General features: G+C 37.0%; 1 protein-coding gene across 1 annotated transcript in view; it reads right to left on the bottom strand.

Moving 5' to 3' along the window:
* LOC109376190 (dynein heavy chain 14, axonemal-like) overlaps nucleotides 1–19,231 on the bottom strand; it is a gene marked incomplete at its 3' end in the record, with an annotated part of 144,703 nt that overhangs the window by 120,140 nt on the left and 5,332 nt on the right. Inside the window, 7 exon segments of the mRNA XM_019631993.1 lie at nucleotides 216–245; nucleotides 836–1,001; nucleotides 4,012–4,111; nucleotides 5,234–5,402; nucleotides 7,985–8,115; nucleotides 11,524–11,675; nucleotides 16,439–16,576. Of these exon segments, the coding sequence (XP_019487538.1) occupies nucleotides 216–245; nucleotides 836–1,001; nucleotides 4,012–4,111; nucleotides 5,234–5,402; nucleotides 7,985–8,115; nucleotides 11,524–11,675; nucleotides 16,439–16,576 (886 nt within the window).

Raw genomic sequence — 19,231 nt, 5'->3', positions numbered from 1 at the left:
AACCTGTATATGAATGTTTATAGCAGCTTTATCTGTAATAAACAAACTGGAAAACACCCAGGTGTACTTCAACAGGTAAGTGGTTAAATTGTGGTACATTCACATCATGGACTACCACTCAGCAATAAAAAAGAACAACTGATACATAAAACAACCCCAGAGAGTTATGCTAAGTGAAAAGAATCAATGCCAAAGGTTACATACTGTACGTTAACATTTACACAACAAATTATAGAAATAGAGAACTGGTTAGTTCTTGCCATGGGTTAAGGAGAGGGTGGGGGTAAAAGGGAAGTGGGTACAGCTAAGAAAGGGAAACAGAGGGATCCTGTGCTGATAGAAACGGTCTGTATCTTGATTCTATCGATGTCACTGCCCTGGCTGCTGTCATATTGTACTACAGGTAGCGAGATGTTACCACTGGGGGGAACTGGGTAAAAAGGACATGGGATCTCTTTGTATCATTTCTTACAACTGCATTTCAATCACAATTATCTCAAGTTCAATAACAATAATAACAAAACTTGACTGCTGGATATCCTACAAAATAGATTTAACTGTCAACTGTCTTGGATTATAATACTTAATCATTCCCCTTTTTAGAAGGAAAAAGTTAGATCAAGTGACCAAGGGAACTCATCATAGGTTCTTCACAGTTCTAAGATTTCTTCACACTACAGAATGGTATCCTGGGACATATAATAAGTGTTTATTATATATATATATATATATATATATATATGTTATATAACATTATGTTTAATATATATAAAATATTAATAGTCCTTAAAAATTAGATGGACTAAATTTAATCGTAAAGGTTATGGAATGTGACTTTCGAATCATTGAGAGAAAATTAATTTATATCTGCTTCCATACTACATAAAGTAATGCTTTCTCTTGAAATTTTTGTAAATATATAGCATATCAAGACTTACTTGCTTTTCTCTGTCTTACTTCTTTTAACATTCAATTTCCAAGTAACAAATGCTTTACACATTCTGAAAAGAAAAATACTTCTTACTCTATATTCATAAATCATGTAATTATATGAAATAAATTTAGTAAAGGCTTAGTAATACTAGAAAATCCTCTAGAACATATTTCACTCATCTTGACTTATCTAAAGTAAATATTACACCATATCACTTTTCTCCCAAATGATCAACAGAATATAGGGCAAAATGTAAATGTAAGTAAAAGTCATTAAAATTCTCATAGATGCACAATCAATTTAGTTGTAACATTCCAATAAATACAAAAACTATAAAAATAATTCTTTTCCTTTATACATTTATTGGCTCACTATTTTTAAAAGAGACTCGTATTTCAAGAAAAGTCAAGATTCAGTTTTCAGTAACGAACAGTACATTGATCAGAAGTCATTGTGTAAAAGTAAAAAATTAATGTCATTTTGATATTATTTAATACCTATGTTTTTTAAAAAGATGCATTTGTAATTTTAAAAACTCAAAGAATTTACATGAGAAGCAATTGGAAAGTTGCCCCTGGTGATTATTCATTACCTTTAGCTTTCACACATGAAACAGACATGTGAACTGTTTCTGCAAATCTCCCTCGACTTCTCTGAGTATGGCCACCGATTTTATGCAGTTGTGGGACTAGTCTAGCGCCATCTCACAATCTCTCTCTCAGTAGCATTTCCATCCTGATGAAAACAATCACTCTTAAATAAACACTAAGATGTGTGGTGATACTTGTTTGCCAGTGAGATTCCTTATGTAGCCATTAAGAGCCAGTGAGGAAGAAACGATGGTAGCAATAGAGTGCCCAAGAAGCCAGCTCATCAGCCAATCTGAGTGATATCACTGGCTGATTCTGAATCAAAGAAGACTGAAGGAGGCCTGGAGCCACCCAAGCAGTTCAAAAGAATCCCATGATGTCATTCAACCAGGCACACCTGAGGCCTTAGAAGTCAGAAATGTCTCTGATAAATCTAGTAACTTGACCTTCAATCAGGCTCCAAAGAGGCCTTCTGAACAAGTTCCTATCTCACTTTAATTCAGACCCATAGAGTGATGGTTCCTCAGGATTCCAGAAGATCCCTGGAATCCTACATGATCCCAAAAGGAACCAATGATGGTGTAACGAGTGTCTGCACCAGGCCACAGAAATGAATACTCCAGAAAGTCTCATGAGGTAAAAAGCTAATGACAACGCTCAAGTCACCCCTGCATTAGATACATGGCATCACCAGCTTATGTCATTAACACTTCATATTTATCTTATTTTTATACTTGAAATGTTACTTGTTATAATATTAGTGATTAAAAAAACTTTACAAAAAATATTTAAAATTTAAAAATCAAATAAAACTACAAGTTTTAACCCAGCTAAAATTTAACTTACATTTTTCTTAACATGAATAAAGAAAATGAGTCATTTTGACTGTGGACTTACTGATGCCAGATGTCATATAAAAAGATGATTCTTGTCCTAGTTGCAATTAGGTTTCAAAAGTTTATTCAATGAAAATTATTTAGAGCAGAATTGACCCTGAGGATTTCTTATAAGGATAACAGTGCAAAGTCCAACATTGACAGTTTCATTAAATATAGAAAATAATACTTTGGATAATGTCATAAACTGATAATCCAGAATCAAAAACATCTAGCTTCCTACTGGTGCCTAATTTATAGGGAAGCAAATAGCATATATATTCTGCAAAAGAAACTTCTCAGAACTGTTCTAACAGTTCTAGACTAACAGTTCTGCATTTGACTTCGGTTCCTTGGCAACAACCAGCTTCATTTCCCATCAACCTCTTCAGTTCTTCAGTACACCATTTCTACCTTTGAATACACACCAAACTTGTTCCTGCCACAAAACTCTTCAACTTGCTATATTCCCTGTTTGGAACTATTCTCTCTCAAGACCCCACATAAATGTGTCCTTTTCATGTTTTAGGTATCTGCCTAAATACGTCATCTCTGCCCATCCTACCTGAAGTAGCAACACACACACACACCATTTTCTTTCTGTTTTAGTCTCTTTCTGGCCTTTATCACTATCTGAAATTATCTTATTTACTTATTATCTATCTCCCTTCATAGAATATAAGTTGTATAAGTACAGACACCTTTTATATTTTTTACATTGTTTCTCCAGGGCTCACAACAGTGGAACAGAACAGGTACACAGTAAGTATTGGCTTAGTAAGCGTAATTTCTCTGCCACAAAATCCATTCACTTGTCCTATGGAAAACTTCCTCAGATTCTTAGTTATTTCAGTGATTTACAATAGTAAATGTAACAATTTAAAGTATTATTTCTCTTTTCCTAGTCCCCAGCAGATAGCAGCAGATCACAAGAAAAGACAGACATTAGAGAGGGAAAAAAAAATTATAAAACTAGATACAAACACGAAAATAGCAACAGTCTGGGACTTCTTTGTGAAGGATGAAAGTCTCAGGAATCCTGACGTGATGTGATGTGATATAATACAATGTAATGTAATGTAAACTTAGAACTAGACAAATTTTTAAACAATGACCTTGAATCAACAAGCTGCCCAAGCTCCCTAATTGTTTTATTTTCCTTTATAACATTTCATCTTCATTTGATATATTGCATATATATGTAGGGTTTTTTTTATTTTCTCTTGTCCACTATAATCTAACCTCTTTGGGAACAGGATAAATGTTTGGTTTGTTCAATTTCATCTAGAATAATGCCTGGTTCGTAGCAGACTCTAAATAAATATTTATTTAATGAATAAATGCATGAAAAACAAAAAGTAAATTCACGTCATTATAATTTAAATTTGCTCTACTTTAAAGTATCTTTTTCTTACAATATTTACCTAAAAAGATTAAAATTAAGAATTGTAATACTTAAGTGGGTAAGCTTTCTCTATCGTTTATGGGCTACCCCCTTTCCTCTATAATTCCCCATAAATATGGCATTAGTGGAACCTAGGTGTCACACAGCTAACTGCTATTTCAAAAGGATCATACCACAAATAATTGGTTTCAGTTTCATTCATCTCACCGAAAATTAGAAAATATTTTGAATTCCTGTAATGAATAGTAACATCTTCTTTCTAATAGCCATTCCAAGGTAGGTATGTATTCTATTTCTTCTTCACCATCTATTTTGGTAACCTGCATATATAAAGCACAAAAGCGTGACTTTCTCTCTTTAAAAAACTGTGCTATTTTCAAAAATTAAGAAAGCGTGTATTTGGCTCATAATTACTTGCCTTTTAAGCTTTTTCTATATCTGACCTCCAGCACCTCATCTACACCCAAATTTGATTTCCCTTCACACACCGCTTCTATACTTGCCATTTGCTAATGCTATTTCTTGTCCTCCAATAGACAGGAAAAGAGAAACTTCTTCACCCTGAAATACTTTTCACAAATAGCTAGCTATTCATTCTTTGGGTTCCATAATTTTCACATTTTCTAAACAAAAAACAATATTTATGAACTTGAACTACAGGGACGTAGTAGTTCCAAAAGGGCTAGTCATGGTACCCATGAGCCAGGTACCTCATTTTGACATTCAAAAACCACGGGCCCTTCATCAGGGAATTTTCTCTCCCCCATCCGAATGTTAACATTTTCCTAAATTTCTTCCATAAACAAAAGTATGCCTATATCAGCACATATGTATTTATGTGCATATTTTTGTTTATATAGAAGTTGTTTCTTCCACTTTCAGTTGATAAAGACATTAGCAGTACTTCCATATCTGCACACACACGGCTACTTGATTCAGATGTGGTCCTGCCCACCCATACTTAGAGTTTAGTTGGGAGGGCAGAGGAAGGCAGAGAGACATGAAACCAATGATCAAGACAAGTAATTGTATAATTACAACATGACAAGTATCAAAGTGCTATGTACAAGTACAATAGGGGGAGTTCCACACTGTCAATGAAGTTTCTGACAATCTGAGAAAATACTCTTTTCTGTTATCGTTACAATTCCTGTTATGTCAGCAAATGTCTGTTTTCTAGTTCTTTCTTTAAAAAATTAGAGTAAAAATAAGTATTCAAGAGGTAAAAAAAATTCTTAAAATTGAATCTTCACAGTTGTCTCTACAAAAAAAAAATTGTCACTATTTAATAACTTTCTCCCAAGGACGTTCTTAAACATAAACTGTTCTTCAGATGACAAGGATTGTCGGAAACTCACAAAGATAAATTTACCCAATTAAATTTTACATTGGGTAATATTTTTCCCTTATGATTCTGAAAACTAAAAACATTCACTCTTTATTACCTTTGAGACAAACGAAGCAGTAATAATCCAAAATACTTTGCAATGTCTAGCTCTGTGGGCAGAGACCACCTGAAGATCATATGGATTATAAAGGACTTTAGGATTTTTCCGAGGAAGGCAATATACAAATTCCCCATCATCTTTCAAAGGTTCCTGGAGTTAAAAAAATTTTAAATTAACTTGACCAAATTAAGTAGTAAAATGACTGAACAAATCACTCAGTAAATTGAAGCAACATTAATATAGATTAAAAATAATATCATTGAGGAAAGCTAACATCAAATTGTGTCTAATCAAAATTCAGCAAGATCAATCTTAAGACTTAATACAATTTTCATTCTTATACATAACATGGTGATAAAACATTTATGAAAATTGATCTACTTGCTAACTGATCTACATGCTTACTAATGCATGCTTAACCCAAAGAACTTGACGACATACCTTTTATATTATATACTGTACTTTCTGTAAATTTGTCTGGAAACACCAGAAACCTTTTGAGCATATTAAATTTATCATTTATTTTGATAATGATGTTGGTCTAGTATAATAACAATAGCTATTATTTAAGTAATAAATATTTAATAAGTATATTTACAACCACAGACTATTTTAAATTTAATGTCTTAAACTTAAGAGGTTAAAGTTTGACTTTTTTAATCTCAGATGCAAAGATTAGTATTTTGAAAAGTCAGGTAATTTGAGAAAAGTCACAAAGTCAGGTAGAGTAGGGATTTAATACAAGTCTGATTCTAACCCCATGTTCTGAGCTACTGCAGTATACTTAATGTCTCTTCCTTATTTACCTGGCATTATTGAAAAATCAGACATTCTACATTAAGAAAAATTTTAAGTGAAATTTATTTCATTTAGCTCTGAAACATTTAACTTTTATTGATGAAAAACTATAAGAAAGTTTAATTTAGTCTTTTCTGGATAATTAAGTTTTATTATAAAAGAACACGTATTCTAAATTATAATTCAGTGATGCCTTCAGGAGCTGTTGAAGTAACTAAATAGTTTCTAATCACTAATTTAAAATTTTGGATCCAGTTTTACTTTTTTCTTAAAAAAAGTCTTCTTTGAAGATAATATTGTTTCTTCTCAATTGTCTCAGCTGTGTCACTTTCTTATTTTGACTTCTGCTATAGTGTGTACCTAGAAATCTTGAAAAAATAAGTTTAAAAATTGCAAATCACATGAATTAAATAAGCTCTGAGTGATGACTTGTATAGTGCATAGGCTTTGTTATAGTTACTGGCTACTTGAGGCATTTTTTGTTCTAAACTATTTCCAAAAAGCTGAGGTTACTGGAAACTTAATGTAGGTACAATATTCTAAATGGGTCATACTCGTATATATAATTAATAATCCAATTATAGAAGCATAAAAATATGAGCAAACAATCACAGGATATATTTTCCAATTAAATTATTCTTTTTAATTAAAAAGAAGTATTCTTCTTAATTAAACAGAAGTATTCTCAAATCTTTCTCCACAAATGAAATATACCTTATTAGACAGTCCAAGGATATTAAGCTCATGTACGGCTATAGTCCCCTTTTTTAACTACCATGCCCACTATCTGCCAGGCACCATGCCACATGCATAATCTCATTTAATTTTCACAGCTCTCTAAGCACTACTAGCTCCATTTCATGGTCAAAGACACTAAAGCTAAGAGAGGTTAGGAACTTGCCCAAAATAACGCAGTAAACATAATATCCATAGAGATTCAAAACTGGGTGGATCTGACTCCATTATGCATGCACTTTCCCTTACTTTAATGCGGCCTCTGAACTATAACCTAAAACCCACCTATCCTCACGGTGACAGAGCAAGGACCAGCAAACTCTGGCCAGGACCAGGTGCCTATCTGTGTAAATACAGTTGGCTGGAACACAGCCACCCCCATTTGCTATGTGTTGTCTATTGCTGCTTTGGAACTGCAATGACAGAGGTGAGGGACTGCGACAGCGATCATAGAGCCTGTAAAACTTAAAGTTTGCTGATCCCTGGTCTAGAACAGTTCTTCTCAACTATGCACAGGAATCACTTTGAGGGCTTAATAAAACACAGATTGCTGGGCTCCACCCCCAGGGTTTCTGGTTCAGGTCTGGAGATAAAAATGTGTCTTCTAATAACTTCCACACGATGCTGCTGCTCCTTGCCTGGGAACTGCACTTTGAGGATCCCTGACCGACAAGTAGGAAGAGATGGTCCTGTTCAATCTTAGATCACCTGCAATAAATGAGGTCGCAGGAGGCAGACCGGCGTTCTTACCACAGGGTCTTGCCCCTGGTCATGTGACTTTGGGTGAGATAAACTTTCTCTGAAGAAGGTAATGGGTAAGGAGAACATGGGAAGGATAAGGAAATGCAGAGATGATGAGATAGAGAGTCAAGTACCAGGGAATGAGAAGGACAGAATGTCACAGAAGTACATTAGGCTTTCTTTTTAAATCACAAATAATTGATAAGCATGAACATAAGAGTAGTTTCAAATTTCAGGCAGATGTCTTATCTGTTCTCCATTCCTTAAATAAGTGAAATGAAATGAGGTCAAAGACTTTTTATAAGCATTTCTCATAAAACAAGACTATAATTTGATATTAATGTAATAATGTAATAACATCGGATTTTGATGTAATATCTGAAATGAATGAAATAAAGTTTAAGACAGTTTCAAATATTAATTTTTATAGTATACAACTGAATAAAATGGAATAATACCTTTAAAACAATCTTCTGAACTGTAGTTTGGGGAGTTTTGTATTTCAAATTATACTGTGGTAATATTGTTTGCCATCCCAACTTTTCTCTTAGCCTAATAATATGTCTTATCACATCATCATCCTCTGGCTCTGGTTTAGAATAAAAAAAAGATCCAATAAGTGTGAACATGGGCATCACTTAAGGATAATGTGTAACAATATTTCTACATAAGAGAAAAAATTTAAATGGTAACTGATACTTAAAGTTGACACAGGCTATATAATTGGAGGAGAAAATATAGCTTAAAATTCAATTTCAATTGAAGCTGGAAAGAAGGAATAATGTTTTTCCATTTAAGAAAGATATCACTAAAGACCTAGTTCCACAATTATACAGGTAGTTAGCAAGAGAAAACATAAGAACAAAAACCAGTTCGAAGGCTTTTCTTCATAAAAGACCTAAGCTGGGGAGGAGGCAACAGGATGATAAAAGGGATCCTAAGATGGAAATCTTCCTCCTAACAGTACTCATCCAATAGACAGCTTTCAGACCAAATCTTTCTTGATCTCTTGGCAGCTAAGCTTCTCTCCTTGAAACATTCTTTCTTGGCTTTTGTTCACCATGCTCTATAGGTTGTCCTCTTAGCCCTTGAACTTCCTGGGAGAAGCAGCATACCAAAAGCCATGCTGGCAAAACCAACAATGCTTTGAAGCTGCTCACGCGTTCTGGTCCTCCAGAAATCACAAACACTGGCTGATCAAACAGCTTCTTTGCTAAGGATTAAATAAGACTCAAGCTGCTGTGTAAGACAGTATCAGGACTTGTATAAAGCATTGCATGACCGTAAGAGTAAGTTCCCCTTTAAATTTTGTGCCCTAGGCACCTCACTTGTCTTACCCTAGTCTGGGCCTAGTCAATTGCTTAAACATGGAAATGCATTTGAAAATGTTGGCCAGAGCTGCAATCGTCTGAGGGCTTGATTGGGGCCGAAGGGTCACTTTCCACAATAGCTCACTCGCATGGCTATTAGCAGGAGGCTCCCATTTTTCACCACATGGACCTCTCTACAGGGCTTCTTACGTCTCACATGGCAGCTGGCCTCCCCCCAGAAGAGTGAGCCGAAATAGAAAGCAGGAGAAGCCACTGTGCCTTTTGTGACTTAGTCTTAGAAGTCACACATCATCACTTCCACCATATTCTATTTTGCAGAACTGCAAACTATCGTTTCCACTATATTATTTGTCAGAATTGAGTCCCTAAGTCTAGTCTACTCACTTAAAGGGAGAGGAACAGGGCCCCACCTTTTGAAGGAAAGAGTGTTACAGAATATGCCGACAAAATGTTTAACTACCACAATAAATAGAAATATAGAAAAAACATAAAACCATAAATGGAGAAGAGAGTCACCAATTTCAACCGAGTTGTTAGCTGATTGTAACTGAGACAAGAGAACAGGGAACAGAAAAGGTGGGGAGTGGCTTTAGCTACCTGTACCATTTTATTTTGTATTTGTTTTCTATTGCTGTATAACAAATTACCACACACTTGGTGTAAGACAACACAAATTTATTATCTCACAATTTCCGTGGCTCAGGAGTCTAGCTAACTTTAGCTGGGTCCTCTGCTCGGGGTCTCACAGGGTTGAAATCGAGATGTTGGCTGACTAAGCCCACATCCAGTAGCTTTGCTAGGAAAGGACCGCTCCAAACTCCCCTGGGTTGGTGACAGAGTTCATTTCCTTCCAGCTGTCCGACTGCAGTCCCACTGCTGGCCAGGTCCTGTTCTCAGCTACTGAAGTCTACCTTCAGACCCTTACCATGTGGCCCTCTCCACACCATGGCATTCTGTCCCTTCAAAGGCAGCAGGATGGCATCTGCTACTGTTTCTGAAAGTCTTTTAAAGGCTCGTCTGATTAGGTCAGGTATGTCTAGGATAACCCTTTTGATTAACTCAAAGCCAACTGATGAGGGACCTTACTTAATTCCATCTCATAACTGTGATATACAATGACATAGTCAGAGGAATGATATTCCCCCATATTCACAGGTCCTGTCTGCACTCAAGGAGAGGAATTCTACAAAGTGTGTACAGCAGGAAGTGGGAATATTGGAGGATATTTCAGATTTCTGCCTCCTACAACTTGTTTTAAAAGAAGATAAAATGTTAACATCTGTTAAATCCAGCTAGTGAGTAAATGGGTATCTGTTAAGTTATTCTACCTTTCATATTTAAATTTTTCATAGTATTAAAAAATCCTAAGTACTTAGGATTCACCAGTCTATGTCTTCATGGGTTTACAGAAACTAAATGAGGAGCAAATTAAAGAAATATAATCGTTAAAGGATTAGATTGGTTTTCTTTATCCGGCAGCCATTAAGCCTAAATTGTTGCTCTTTCTTACACTGATACCAATTTCAAAACACTACAGAACAAAGTGACAAAACACTAAGAATTCTCAGTGCACGGCAACAGTGACTGCATTTGCTGCAATGTATCAATTGTAGTAGTTTTCTAATTGCATCACAAAGGTAGTGGTTTAAAACAGCACACATTTCTGTGGGTCAGGAGTATGGATGTGGCTAACGGGGTGCCCTATGAGGGTCTCATAGGCTGCAGCCAAGGTGAGGGCTGGGGTTGGGTTCGCATTTGGAAGCTCAACTGGGAAAGGACCTGCTTCCAGGCTGTAGGCAGAGTTCATTGCCTCGTGACTGTAGGAGGCTTAGCAGCATGCTTCTTCAAAGCCAGCAGAGGAGAGAGGCTCTAGAATGAGTCTGCTAAGAGTCCTCTATAATGTAATATCATCACAGGAGTGACAGCCACCACCTGTGCCATATTCTATTGGTTAGAAGCAGTCACAGGTCCCACCCACGCTCAGGGGAGGGGATTAGACAAGGGCATAAACACCTCCACATCCACCCAGGGCTCGTGCTCTCTGAGGCATTTATAATTCTGAGGAGCTTCTCCTCAAACAAAAAAAAAAAATGAAGCCTGTGTAAGCAAGGGGCCCTGAAGTTTAAGCTTCAATGGCTTTATGATAAATCTGCTTTGGCCCATGGTATTTCAGGGAAACAGAAAAGCTTCGTTTTTCCTATAAAACTTAAAACAAGGATTTCAGGTATAAAGTACAGGTACAGAAAGAAGTACAAACTGTAAAATGTTAGTGGAGAGAAATCTGTTCAAATAAATTATTTGCAGATTTAAACTCCATGTCAGCCAAAGACATAAAATTATTAAACATAATGGCACCATAAAGTTTTACTAAAAGGATAAAACAAAACCATACATCTTTATCTTATTTCTAGTTCGACGGCCATACCCTTCAGATTGTCCTTAATGAAGAAGATAGTCACTGAACAGTCTCTGTAGATTTTTTAATCTATCGATATTGAAGTTTTCAAAAAGATTTTTAAAATGTAATAAGCATTTAAGTAATCAAACACAAAATGCAGCAAGACTATTTCTTCTAAAACCCAAGTCCAACATAAGCACCCAAAGCCACAGAATAATTTGGGAAAGTGTAGTGTCTTCTACACAAGCTGGGCAGTAACGCCACATACCTGTACTATCATATGGCACAAGATGATTTCTCCTAGCTTTTGGACAAGCATGAGTTTGATCCTTTTTTCCCTTTGATTTCTCTTTCTTCTTCCGGGGAACTGGTTCTGGAACAAGCACCTCTTGTGGAGTTCTACTTTCTTGAAGGTAATCTGAAAATCAAACCATTACTAACTGGATAACCAGCATGAGCTATAAGTAAGGCCATGGTAATTCCACACACTGAGCCATATGGTTGATCGTTATATTGGGTTGCCGGTAAAGTCATGATGCATTTTTTCTGTTTTTCGTTGCAAAAATGCATCATGACTTTTCGGACAACCCAATAGTATCTATCTACACAGGCTCTGAGTCAAACTGCCTTAGTTCCAAGCTCAATTCCAGGCTTTACCACTCACAGTTTTGTGATTTACTTTGCAAGTTACCTGCCTGTCTTACTTTACTCAGCTTCAAAATGAGGATTGTTACAGTAAGAATCTCTCATAGGGTGTTACAAAGATTCAATTAATTAATACATTTAAAGCACATAGTTAAGTGCTCCCTAAGGTAAATGTTAGCTGTTAACTGATTTTATTGTTACAATAACTCTTTAAAATGTGAATCCTCAAGTGAAATAAATACCTAACAAAATCTTTTTATTAACTTTAATTTGGTAACTGAGCCCAGAAAATGTTTAGATACAAGTGCAGAAAGTAACGTAGGGCCTATTTCTCTTATTCTTTTTATGACTTACCTGATTGGTAGATTTTCAACATAAAGAAAGATGGGGAAAATTATTGAAAATAAGGTTTTTTAAAAGCAAGTAAGTTTTACTTTTTCTCCTGATTTCACAAATGTTTATGTAGTGCAAGGCATTGAGTTTCAATCAAGTAGGTGATAAAACACAATTACAACCAAAACAAAATGAGTACAAATGAAACAGCCAATGAGGAGAGAGGAGGGGAGAGGAGACAGAGAGAAGGGAGAAGGCGAGGGGGAGACGGGGAGGAGGGGAGGAGGGAAGAGGGGGAGAGAGGAAAAGGGGAGAGAGGAAAAGGGGAGAGGGGGAGAGGGAAACAGAGGAAGAGAGGGAGACAGAGAGAGGGGGACAGAACTGTTCGGGAGAGCACAATGAGAAAACATGGGCTTCAGTGGAAAGTTTCTGTGAGGTCATTGTGAAAACCTTCCGTTATCTTGAACATCCATCCTGAGTTTTCCCACCTCCTTGTCTCAACTGAACCCTCGTTATTTATTTCCTGAAGACATCACTAACATGCAATCGTCTCAAGTGGTGGCTGTTTGTACCTCAACACCCCATACATCTAAAGACTGGAAAGCAGGCTTGTTTTCTTCCTTGCTGCCCATTTACTACTTCCAAATCATTACAATTTATCCTCAAAAAAAATCCTACTCGGGCCGGCCGAGGGGCGCGATGGTTAAGAACTGGTTTGGGACGCCAGAGGGCCCCAGTTCGGATCCCACATATGAGGGCCAGTGACACTGCCCTCTACAGCTAAGATGCTGAACAACAGCTCAACCTGGAGGTGGGGGGCTGCCGTGAGTCGCCGGCGACGGCATAGGCTGCAGCCCCTGTGGCAGTGGGTTGCCATGGGCTACCGTGTGTAGCCAGCGTGAGCGGCCAGCAGCCGCAGTGAGCGGCCGTCCAGAAGCCGGCGACTGATCTGCCTCGCCCGGGAAGAGTGCAATGATGGTGCCTACTTGGGCCAGTGAAGCAACGTCCTCCACAACTAGACTGAAATGAAGAACAAAAGGACAGCAACTTGTCTGTTCCCCTTCCCCAATTCCCCAGCGCTGTTCCCATCCCCCAAATACTCCTCTGGCTTTTTGTCACAATATACTCTCCACTCTTCACTGACATCCACCAACTGCCTGGTCACTCAATCTGGAACCCTGGATCCAAGGAGGGCCTACTCCCTCCATAGTAAATCTGCCACGATTCTGGGAAACTTTAAGTGCTCATGAATTAAGACCTGTCTGATACTATGCTCCCCGCCCCCCCCCACACACACACACACTTTGTAGACATCCTGTCATCTCTAGTCCACTTCAACCAACCACTCCCCAGATTACATCCTAGTGCTTGTCGTCATTGGCCTCTATCCTTCCAGCTTGCTTAATATTGCCAATATCACTTTTTTTTTACCTCATCAGTACCTCCAGTTCATTGCCTCATTACTTGCTTATAATCTGTCATCCTTCTATTTTTTTCCCCCATCTTTCTGTTTATCCAGCTGAGAGGATGATGTCTTTCCACAACACTCCTACCAATATCCCAAACCCTTCCTTCCTTTTGGTCTCGCCTATATGGCAAAACACCAGCCCTGGATGAACCAACTCTGTGCCTACATCCTACAGCCCAGTGCTTTACAGAAAGGCCCACAAATGGGTGGACTGATAACCTCCAAAACTCATTTTAACTAACCACAAATGGACCCTGAACCCAAACCTGAAATCCTACTGTCTACCTGGTTAACCTGCTCTTCTGGGTTTTTCAACGGCTATTTTCAGATTTTGTACGTGCCCCTCAAATCTCCAAGCTTTTACCTTCCAATCTCTCTACTTCAACTGATCTCAATCCCTACTTTCCAGGGAAAAAACTGGGTTGTCGGAAAAGTCATGACACAATTTTGCAACGAAAAACAGAAAAAATACGTCATGACTTTTCTGACAACCCAACAAACAGCATCAGATGGGAATTCCTTCAACTTGCCATGCCAACTAAGCCAATCAGCCCGGATCCGGACCCATCCTTCCCTCCTGCCCTACTGAGTAATGAAGGTCTTTCTCCTTCCACCCAAAACTAGTCTCATCCTTAGTCCCCATCCCCTCATGCCTACACTGTTAACCATTCCTTTTTTCTACTGCGTATCCAAGCAGCTCCCACCTAAATAAAATCTATTCCTAGACCCCATCTCTTCCTACTTAGCAGTCTGTATCTTGTCTTTCTTCACAACCTTCTCAGACGAGTTCCGTATGACCATGATTCTACTTCTTCATCTACTCTCCACTTCCTAATCCATCCAGTCAGGTTTCAGAACTGAAACAGCACTCAAGTGACCACATCCTTCAAGTCAGTAAATCCAATGGACATTTTCTGTCCTCATTGTACTTGAATCAGCAGTGTTATTTGATACTTTTAGACCACTCCTTCCTTTTTTTTACTGAAATATAATTGACCAATAACAATACATCAGTTTCAAGTATCCAACAAAAGAATTCGATATTTGCATATATTGCAAAATGATCACCCAAATAAGTCTAGTTAACATCCATCACCACAGTCACAATATTTTTCTTGTGATGCGAACTTTTAAGATTTATAGTCTTAGCAGTTTTCAATTTACAACACAGTAGCCACCACAGTCAGCAAGCTGTATATTCCATCCCCATGACTTAGTTTATAACTGGAAGTTGGTACTTTCGAAGACTTTCACCCATTTTGCCTACCCCTGCCCCCACCCCCAGCCTCTGGCAACCACCACCCTGTTCTCTGTACCTATGAGTTTGGGGGTTTTGTTTCTTTGTTTTCAATCTCACATATAAGTGAGTATTTGACATACGGTATTTGTCTTTCTCTGTCTTATTTCACTTAGCATAATGACCTCTAGGTCCATCCACGTCGTAAATGGCAAGATATCCCTCTTTTACGTGACTGTGTATCAGAATTTATTTATCCATTCATCCACTGATGGATACACAGGTGTTTCAATGTCTTGTAAATGATGTTGCAGTGAACATGGGATAGAATCTATCTTTTTGTTTCCCTTGGATAAATATCAAGAAGTGAAATTGCTGGGTGATATGGTAAGAAGGAAGATGAGACAGAAGATAACAGATGGACCCCAAGGTCCTGAGGTACCCTGAGTAGCAGAGGTGATGGGATTAACCTCAAAGGAGTGGAGGCAGTTACTCCCTGAGACAAGTATGTGCTGTAGGTGCATCTGGGGAGCTGGAAGTTAGGTGTTTCCATTTAATTACCTCCATTTTAAATTTCTATTTTTTATAAAGTAGGATGCATAGTCAAGTAAGAGGGGCTAGCAGTTAAAGTGTGACAGTTTAAACAGAGGTTGTAACAGGATACAAGGAGACATAAAATGACACCAGGCAGCACTGAGGGCCCCACTGATGTTGGAGCCCATGAATTAGGAAAAAGAACCATCTGATGTGATTGTGCAAGTTTTCTGCAAAAAGGCTCAGCGCCCCAAGGATCACAGCAGAGAAAAGTGACAATTACTTGGCTTAGAGCTGAAGCTTTGCCAATCCAGGTGCAGAGGAAAGAAATGGGAAGATGGGAGTTCAAGCTCCTGCTGACAGAGTGGCTGATCCAGGAGGACGTAAAGACGAGGACGGAGACCCAAGAGTAACCTTTGTAACAGTGAGGATATGAAAGAGATGGATAAAAAAGGAAGCTGTGGTTCAAAAAATAAATATTGGAAATGGTAGGATTTGGGACAGAGAGAAGGTAGGAAGACTAAAAACAGGGAGGTATGTGGAAGAGTCACCAGGACACTGGTGGACAAAAGCACCACAGGAAGTCACAACACAGCCAGAAGGCACTGGGGACTTTCGAGACCACTGGCCCGCCCGCAGGGACTTTACCTCAGGATAAAAAATGAGACGATGTGCATGAGAGAGTGATGTGAACTGTAAATTGCTACAGAAACGTCAGCTATTCTTGGTGGTGGCCACTATTGTTATTTTTAATATTATGATCAGTATTCACATTACGTTCCTTTTAAAAAACAAGGTATGTATTTGAAGATACTATTAATTGCTATTACTAATGAAATTAGTAAAGTACCAAACCTTGCATTTTGAAAGTATTTCTTTTCTTAATGCTATGAAAACTTCTTTCCATTTCCATAAAAGAAAATAGAGGTCAACATGCCTGGATAGTAATCATCTTGATAAATTTCTTCTGTTTCCTCTGACTTCAAGGGTGCAGGAAATGTATTAAATGTTTTATATTTCAACGTCTCCTTTTCTGTTGTTTCAGCTGGTTGATTCTCTGATGGCGTGACATATTTGTAAATTTGCTCTTTATATTTTAAAATGCTAGTATGATAAAGAAAATGAGATACTGCAGTTAACAGTCTCCATAACTTAAAAGTTAAAATCTTTATTCTGCACTTTACAACTTCTATCCTTTCAAGCAATTTTTGATAGGCACTTGGATAAGCAGACCTGAATCATGGAAAGTCTATTTAAATGCTAGACAGATCTAAGTGATATCAGTGAAAATTTTATACCTGGAAGGGACTTACGTGTTTTCATCTAATTTTAAGATGAAGAATGTTACTCAATTAAGTCAGTTGCCGAGTAAGGTCAGAATCCAGTTTTCTGAAATTCGATACTCATATATTACCCTCCTTTATAAAACAACGAAAGCAACCACCAACAACCCATATCAGGATTAAAACCAACATCTTTTCACAATACATTAACCAACTGTCTACTTTGTTAAGTGTTGGAAACACCTTTTCATAAGAACAGAATCCAAAATCACTGCCTTACTGACTTATGCCACGGACCATATTCTTACGAGGCAGAGGAAATTCAGGGTTCTGTAGATCCTCACATACACTTGTCAGTGGAAAAAAAATACCCATTGGTATATTAAACAAAAATACTTAATCACATGAATAAAAAGGTAATACTTCAAAGATAAAGCACAGCTTCTCTGAACTTGCTTATATAGCCTTAATAGGTATTCTTAAATCTTTTTCCTTTGATCACTTTGTGAGTTCCAATTGCTTTATAAACACCTTGAACTGTTTCCTCTTCATCGAAATGTCTATCTATATACTGTATTTCTTTTCTTTGTACTGAAATGTTTGCTGTTTTCTTAACAATGTTTAAGAGTTCTTTGCACATTTCAAATAGTAATCTTTTGTCGTTTTGTATGTTTTGAAAATATCTTCTGGTTTGGACTTACCTTTTTAATTTCTTGATGAACAGTTCTTCACTTTAATAGAACCTAATTTATTTATCTTTTCCTGTATGGTTTGTGTCGTTTATGTCTTACTTAAGAAATGTTTCCTTACTCCAAGGTGATGACAAAATTCTCTTATACTTTTTCCTTAATAAAGCTTTGCCTTTCACAAGTCTTATAATTCATACATAAGTCCTTAAACCGTTGAGTTTGGGGTATGATGTGAGGGGCAGATCTGATTTCTTCCCCCTCCACACAGGATATCCAGTTGTCACAGCACCATTTTTGGACACCCCCATCCTCTCCCTCACTGACATGTAACACGAAGTCTATCATCATTTAAAGTGTATACAATTACCTGTTCCTGGTCTTTTATTTTTATTTGTGTATCCTTGTTTCTATATCATACTGCCGTAATTACTACAGTTTTGATAGGTGTAAGTTAAAACCCCAAATTTACTTTTTCTTATATATTCTTGGCCCTTTGCTTTTCAACATGAATTTTGTTGCCTTCTCAATTAAATTTTATAATTTTTTCCATAAAGGTCCAACACTTCAGTTTAAAAATAATTTTTTCTAGGTACCTTATTTTTCATTATTACAAATGGAAGTTATGACTTATTTACATATTCAGTCTATTGCTGGACTATAGAAATGCAATTCCCTTGCATATACTGATTTTAATCTAATAGCCTTGCTAAAATTCACTTAATCATAAAACTTTGTAATTTTGTATTCTTTGTAAACAGTCACATTATTTATGAATGATTACAGTTTCTTCTTTTTCAAACCCTATAATTTCATTTTTTTTTTTGGTCTTTTTTGTCTTATTGCCCTAGGACCTATAATAAGATATTGAATAGAAGTGGTAAACAGCAAGTATCTTTGTCACTTTTCTGAATTACAAGAAACACTTTAACACTTGACTACTAAACATGATTTTTTTGCTTTAGGTCTTTCATAAATGCCATTAATCAAGTAGTTTGCTAAAAGTTTTTACCATTAAAAAAATAGAATTTTATTAAATGCCTTTCTTCCTCTATTAATGGTGATTGATAATTGACAAGATTTTCTAAGTGGAACTAACCTTGCATTTCTGAAGTAGACTGCTCAATTTGATCTTGACATATCACCCATTTTTCTACACTGTAGTAATTTGTTGGTTATTATTTTATTTAGGATTTTTTGCTTCTAAGGTCATGAATAAAACTGACTTGGAAGATTGCATAAACTACTGTCATAAATTGAGTTAGGGACTATTTTCTCCTTTTCTATTCTGTAGCTGTTGTATAAGATTAGAATGATCTATTTCTTGCATTTCAGTTCGAACTCGTAAATCTGTTAGATCAGAAACTCTAAATTTGTCTGGGCCTGATGTGTGTGGTATGTGAAGGGAGGAGGATGGTTGTGGGGCGGTAGTGATTCACCCCACAACCCTATCTATTTGTAACTTCTATTTTTTCTTGGTCACTCTTGTCAAAGATTTGTCAATTTCATTGACAACTGTTGGCTTTGTTGATTTTCTCTATTTTATCTTTGGTTTCCATTTTGTTAAGTTCTGATCATCTTTATCTCCGTCCTTAAACTTTCTTTGGGTTTATTCTGTTCAGTTTGTCCCCCTTAACTTCTTAAAGTAGACTGTTAATTAATTTTTCAGCCTTTCTTGTTTTGTCTTTTTTGGTGTTTTTTTTAAGCTGAGCCATCCTGCCACCTGTTGGCAGCTCAGCGGCTGCTCAGCTCGGGCTGGACTCGAACCGCTGTTGCTCAGAGCTCAAACT

This window comes from Hipposideros armiger, unplaced genomic scaffold (genome assembly GCF_001890085.2).
Source record: "Hipposideros armiger isolate ML-2016 unplaced genomic scaffold, ASM189008v1 scaffold_1060, whole genome shotgun sequence".
Taxonomy (NCBI): domain Eukaryota; kingdom Metazoa; phylum Chordata; class Mammalia; order Chiroptera; family Hipposideridae; genus Hipposideros; species Hipposideros armiger.
This window is presented reverse-complemented; position numbering and strand designations above follow the sequence as displayed.